This window comes from Sinocyclocheilus grahami, unplaced genomic scaffold (assembly GCF_001515645.1).
Source record: "Sinocyclocheilus grahami isolate Dianchi unplaced genomic scaffold, SAMN03320097.WGS_v1.1 scaffold547.1, whole genome shotgun sequence".
NCBI lineage: Eukaryota > Metazoa > Chordata > Actinopteri > Cypriniformes > Cyprinidae > Sinocyclocheilus > Sinocyclocheilus grahami.
This window is the reverse complement of record NW_015505726.1, coordinates 1,132,529-1,138,528: the sequence shown is the minus strand read 5'-3', so window position 1 is coordinate 1,138,528 and position 6,000 is coordinate 1,132,529. Positions and strand designations below refer to the sequence as shown.

Here is a 6,000-nt window from a genome sequence, read left to right as displayed (position 1 = left end):
TATAAACAAATTATTATTAAATTAGTAAAGATTTATTAACTGAAAGGCATCACAAAATTCAATTGTTTGGTCTGTTTGATGTATATGCAAAGTGCTGTCAAACAATTAATCGCGATTAATCGCATACAAAATACAGTTTTTGTTTGCATAATATATGTGTGTGTTCTGTGTCTATTTATTATGTATATATAAATACACACACATACAGTATATACTTCGAAAATATTTACATGTCTATATTTATATTCCTATAGTTTGCATTATAAATAAATATATTTAATATATAAACAATTTTTTTTTCTGAAATATAAACATGCATGTGTGTGTATTTATATATACATAATAAATATACACAGTACACATACATATTTTATGTAAACAAAAACTTTTATTTTGGATGTGATTAATTGCGATTAATCATTTGACAGCACTAATATATATACATATATATAATAATATTCAATAATACTTCTTTTCAGCAAGGGTGCATTAAATTAAAAATTACAAAATTACAGTAAAGACTTGTACATTGGTACAAAATATTTCTACTAAATGCTGTTCTTTTGAACTTTCTATTCATCAAAGAATGCTGAAAAACACATCATGGATGGAAAAAAACGTATTAAAATGATTTCTGGAGGATCATGTGACAATGAAGACTGGAGTAATGGCTGCTGAAAATTCAGCTTTGCATCACAGGGATAAATGACAGAAAGCAGTTCATTTAAATTGTTATAATATTTCATAATTATTAAATTTCTCTTACTGTTTGTATTGTAATTTCAGCAAATAAATGTAGTCTTGGTATGCATATTTCGAAAAAGGTAGTGTATATTTGGCTGGAACTGGTGGCTGTATAATCTTTAAGGCCTGTTAATACTCTTTTAAACAAATCCGTTACGGTGAAATTTGAGCTGAGGGAGTTTGGAGTGCACACAGGTGGCCCTGTGAAAGCTCCATTTCAACATCTGCTCAGGTTCCATATTGATATTGATCAAAAGCATCGATTAAATTATTAAAATACCCTCTAAACTTCCAAATTAAAGCCTTAGCAACAATAAATGACCCTTTTACTTAGTTTACCACACAAGCTTCTTTACACTAACAGTGTTTGAAATAATACAATCAGCTATATTACTATATCCATCATAATGGGCTCAGGGAACTTCAAAGTGTCAAAGGTCAGGTAGTGACACTGATGTAGAACAGTCAGTGCACAGGTTGGTGCCTCTCAGGAGTTTGCCATGAGGTCATCAGCCATCTGACATGTAAAGAGCAGCGGGGTCAAGAGGTCACCGGTTACAGCTTGTGTTACAGCATAACAGCTTTTAATGGACGTGGACTATTACGGACCATTAGCACCACTTGCATGTGCTTTCATGTAGGACAATTGAAAGCCAGACTGAAAAAGTTTAGGGGTGTTTATGCTTTGATTTTACAGGCGGAATGGTTTCTTTTTCTACAACATCTTTAATTACATCCATTTAATAGTGAGATGCTTTATAAAGTGATTGCACAGAATCAAAATGATTTTGCTGAAAAGTGAAATGGTGTCAGATAACCATGCAATTGTACTAAATGTGTTTGCATAACTGCATAAAGGTTATTGCTGCATAACACAGCTGCATAAGCACAGACTAAATACTGCTAATTTTGGCAGCTTAAAAAGGGATTATGTTGTACATAAGTTTTAAAGGAAATTAAAACTATCATAATAAAGAACTAAATCATATCAAAAGTAGGATGGAAATAATGGAGTAATCTATTCGATTACATATTGGCGTTTTGGTAAGTCAGCAGTTTAGGACATATTCTGCATGTGGACTTCTCGAGCATGTCTCTATAATTAATAGAGAAAGGGGTAATGGTCCAGTATTAGGGAACATTTTGATGTTAGATGAGCTATGTTAATGAAAAAGTGAATGAAAAGACATTAACTTCTCTCTGAACCTAGAGGTTCAAATGAAGGAGCAATTCCCAAATCAAAACATTTCATCATCTCTTCCCTGCCAACAGAAATTAAGGAGCCCACACAGAAGGTTCAAGCCTTGAAGAAACTGATCCATCAACTCCCCAAATCCAACCACAACACCATGAAACTACTCTTCCACCACCTGAGGAGGTAAGTCTCCATCCATACACACAACCATGGGCGGAAACCAAATATTGGGTCCCGCACAGGACATTTTGGGGGCCCCTGAATCATTTAGGTGGGTGGTGGGAGGATAACGCCTTCATTTATTATATTCTTTTTGGAAGTCACAAGTAGGAAATTTTACACAGTAAATTAATCATTTTGCAATTTAAATGTTAGAACTTTGTATTTTCTTAGTGTCATTTTAGCTATCTGAGCTTCGTTGGTATCTGTCCACTTCAGAGGTTTTCACAAACTTCTGTGGTCTGAAACCTTGCACTCTGTTCAATAATGATCAACAAAAAGGACCTTGTGTTTGAAAACATGTCTCTTTGCATATGAACTCTCATTAGACGCTTCATTCTACTTTGTGAAATTGAAGAGAACTGATGTTTACTTGACTATCTAGCTAATTATATCAACCTAACTAGGCTTTCTAGCTTTTCGTTTAACTGCATATGGCTCAGCTTTCTTCAGAAACTTGTCAGACGTTGTTTGATTAATACTTTATCCGTTTTTTGATTTCAGCTATTTTGAGCTGCATTGAAGGAGAAACTTTAGTGTAGGTACAAAAACCATGCAGAATTGGAATGGCATGTGGGTGTGAGGAACCTAAGGACAAAATTTACATTTTTGGGAGAACTATCCCTTTGAGATCCAAGTAACCCATCACACTGCTAGCTGACCTTGACAATACAAAAACAGAATAGACTATAATGGAAACTTCCCGTTTTAACAAATGCTAAGTTTATGACATATTTTTATAATGTTAGCAGATCAAAGATTGCCAAAGATTACAAAGTAGTTTTTTTAGAGTGAGATCAACAAATAGTGCTCAATCTGAAAACCTTTTACACAAAAGTCCTCAATAAACAGGATGCAACATGAACAGAGGACTCAATATGAACCATTATGTGTGTGTGTGTGTGTGTTTCCGTGTGTCAACGCTCAAGTCCTTGTCCATGATAGCGTTACTGGCACAGCCAGAAGGCCATATGGCTAGTCTCCATCTCCCAGGAGGGGTGTTCTATCCCACTTTACCCTTCTGCACATTTACCACCCTGCACAGGAGGGCCACAGGACTCATCTCAGATTGATGAGCACCCCCTCCTCCCTTCCCCCAATGGAACATGCCCTTTGGCACTAGTGCTAAAGTCTGTTGGGTTGCCCATGCCAGGTCTCCCAATCAGAAAACACTAATGTGTGACTGAGAGAGAGACACTCATTGAACAGTCGATTTCTAGACAGGAACACGATATTCTGAGAGTCTGATGTGCTAAAGAAAACTAGGTCTGCATTCCATGATAAAGCTTGACAAGTTTTTAATTTATCTGGTGAACATGCTAGAACACAAACCTGCTGCCTCCTGTCCTACAGTATCATGTATCATGATATCATGAGAGTTACACATATTAAATACAATATTTAATATTATACAGCAGTGCTTTCCAACTTTTTGTCTTATTTACTTCCACAACTCTATCAAGCTCCCTTTCATCCATTAATAGGTTATTTAAATTAATCTATTTATGCAGTTTAATTTACATTTAATTTTTTTTTTTTAAATCGTTATTCTGAATATTGTTTAACATTGATTATTATTATTATTATCATTATTATTATTAATATTTAATTACTGATGGTTTATTATTATATTATATTATATTGTTTAACATTTAAAATTTATGTTTTGGTTTATAAAAAAATATATATATAAATAAAATAATACTAATAATAAACCAAAACTTCAATGTTAAATGGTAAACAATATAATATAATATAATATAATTCTTCAGTAATAATAATAATAATAATCAATGTTAAACAATATTCAGCATAACGCTTTGAAAATAATTAAAAATAATAAAATAAAAATGTAAATATAATTGCATACAAATAATAATTTAAATAACCTATTAATGGATGAAAGGGTGCTTGATGGAGTTAAGGAAGTAAATAAGACAAAACAAGTTGGAAAGCACTGCTGTATAATATTAAATATTATATTTAATATTTGTAAATCTCGTGATGGATACTGTAGGACAGGAGGCAGCATGTTTGTGTTCTAGCATGTTCACCAGATAAATAAAAAAAACTTGACAAGCTTTATAATATAATATATAACTCATTATTGCAGATTTGTATTGATTTGTGTTTATTAGATGCATTTTCTTCTGATATTTTTACAGATGACACACAAGCACATATATTTCACTGTCATTGTGAATCTACACAAACCGCCCCTCAAATCTGCTTAAGTACCACCATAGTTGGGAATCACTGGCAGCATTTCCAAATCTGTAGTCAAATCTACACACAGGCACGAGAGCAAAGCATCGTCATAAATTCACTGAATGGTGGCATTAGAAAATCAATTCAGCTTTTATTCTGCTTACCAAAAAGCTGTTACATTGGAACTTGTGGTGACACTGAAAATCCCTGTAGTGCCACCAAGTCTGTTCCTTCTCCACAGCGACATTCCCGCTGCTCCTTTCTCTCACTATTAGAGCAATAAATGGGAAGAGAGCTTTGAATCCAAAGCGCAGTTTGCTTTGTGGGCACCACACCCAGGCCAAGTGATGTGGTTCTGTTTATTTTATATTCTCACTTAAGTCATACTTGTTTCTGTCTACTGCTTTCCCTCTCTAAATATCAGGACGACTTTCCCATGAATAAAGGCAAGGAATGTGCGGTCACAGTGAATTAGGTTAGAGTGTGTGTTGTATTTGTCTTTTAAGACAAATGTAGTCATTTTGCAGTCCAGAGTGAGATGAAGAAAGAACAATGAGGTTAGATGCTTTGCAGCTTATGGTACAGCACATAAAATAGTATTCATAACAATGCACACATAATTTTCTCGTTTTGTTGACTTTGGCATCTTTCACATTCAAAGTATCAATATGCGTAAGCTCCATATCATGTATTTCTCTTATACTGCCATGCCTTTGTAGGTTATATTTTGCGCTGACTTGGCTCATCTAAAGTGGTGAAAGTCAAACGCTCTTTGTTGTGGGCACTTTCTGTGCCCGCATGGAACCAATGTTCATTTTTTTCTTTTGGTCCGTGGAGCCTGGATTCAATAACCAGTTGTGTGCTCGCATTGTGATGATGTGGTCAAGGCAACCAGATTTTCTCAACAGTACACTTGCTCAGTGGTGCTATTTATGTCATTTTTTGTGGGTGGTTTTGTCACCACCCCTCATATTTCCGTTTACCACAAGTAATTTAAAAGGCCACAGGTTTTGTTTTTTGTTAGTAATTCAAGGTTCCGTTCGTCTTTGTGCTGGAAAAGAAACCTGGAGAAACCTCTGATCAGGAAAGCCGAGAAAAAACATTTCTTCTCATCTATGTTTGGTGTCTCTCAAATTAGATGGAAGAAAACTGCCATTGTGCGAATTTTGATACCCACCAAAGTATATGCACAGCAGTTTATGACCTTTTATGGTGCAGACAGGAAATAATAAACAATAATAAAATGCAGAGTATCCAAACTGCAATTATCGTAAGTGGAAAATCAAAGCTCCTCTGATAAAAGTGAGCTTTTATTTTATAGGTTCAGTCAAGGCCGTTGTCTTATAACACGAAAATGACACAGTTTAAAGCTTGGAGCGATTCTGTAACCCCCACCCCACCTCAATTTATTATTCGTCCCATGATTCTTCAGGAGCCAGTTAGGCTGACCCAATTAGCACTGGCCTCCTAGGCGGGGAATTACGGCATTGTGCTCTATCCTCCATTTCCTGTCATGCCCCGCTTGCAAACGAGATGCTAATTAATAACCATTGGCATCTTGAGTCGTACACGTCGGCTTATGTACGGGATATCAATGATTTGTCAGATTCAACCAAGCGTAACGCAGTCACCTC

The 6,000-nt window shown here is 35.1% G+C and overlaps 1 protein-coding gene across 1 annotated transcript in view; it reads left to right on the top strand.

The window, feature by feature from the left end:
* LOC107555858 (rho GTPase-activating protein 15-like) overlaps window positions 1–6,000 on the top strand; it is a 39,324-nt gene that overhangs the window by 30,830 nt on the left and 2,494 nt on the right. Inside the window, exon 13 of the mRNA XM_016238778.1 lies at window positions 2,017–2,122. Coding sequence (XP_016094264.1) covers window positions 2,017–2,122 — 106 coding nt within the window. The remainder of the gene's footprint in view (window positions 1–2,016; window positions 2,123–6,000) is intronic.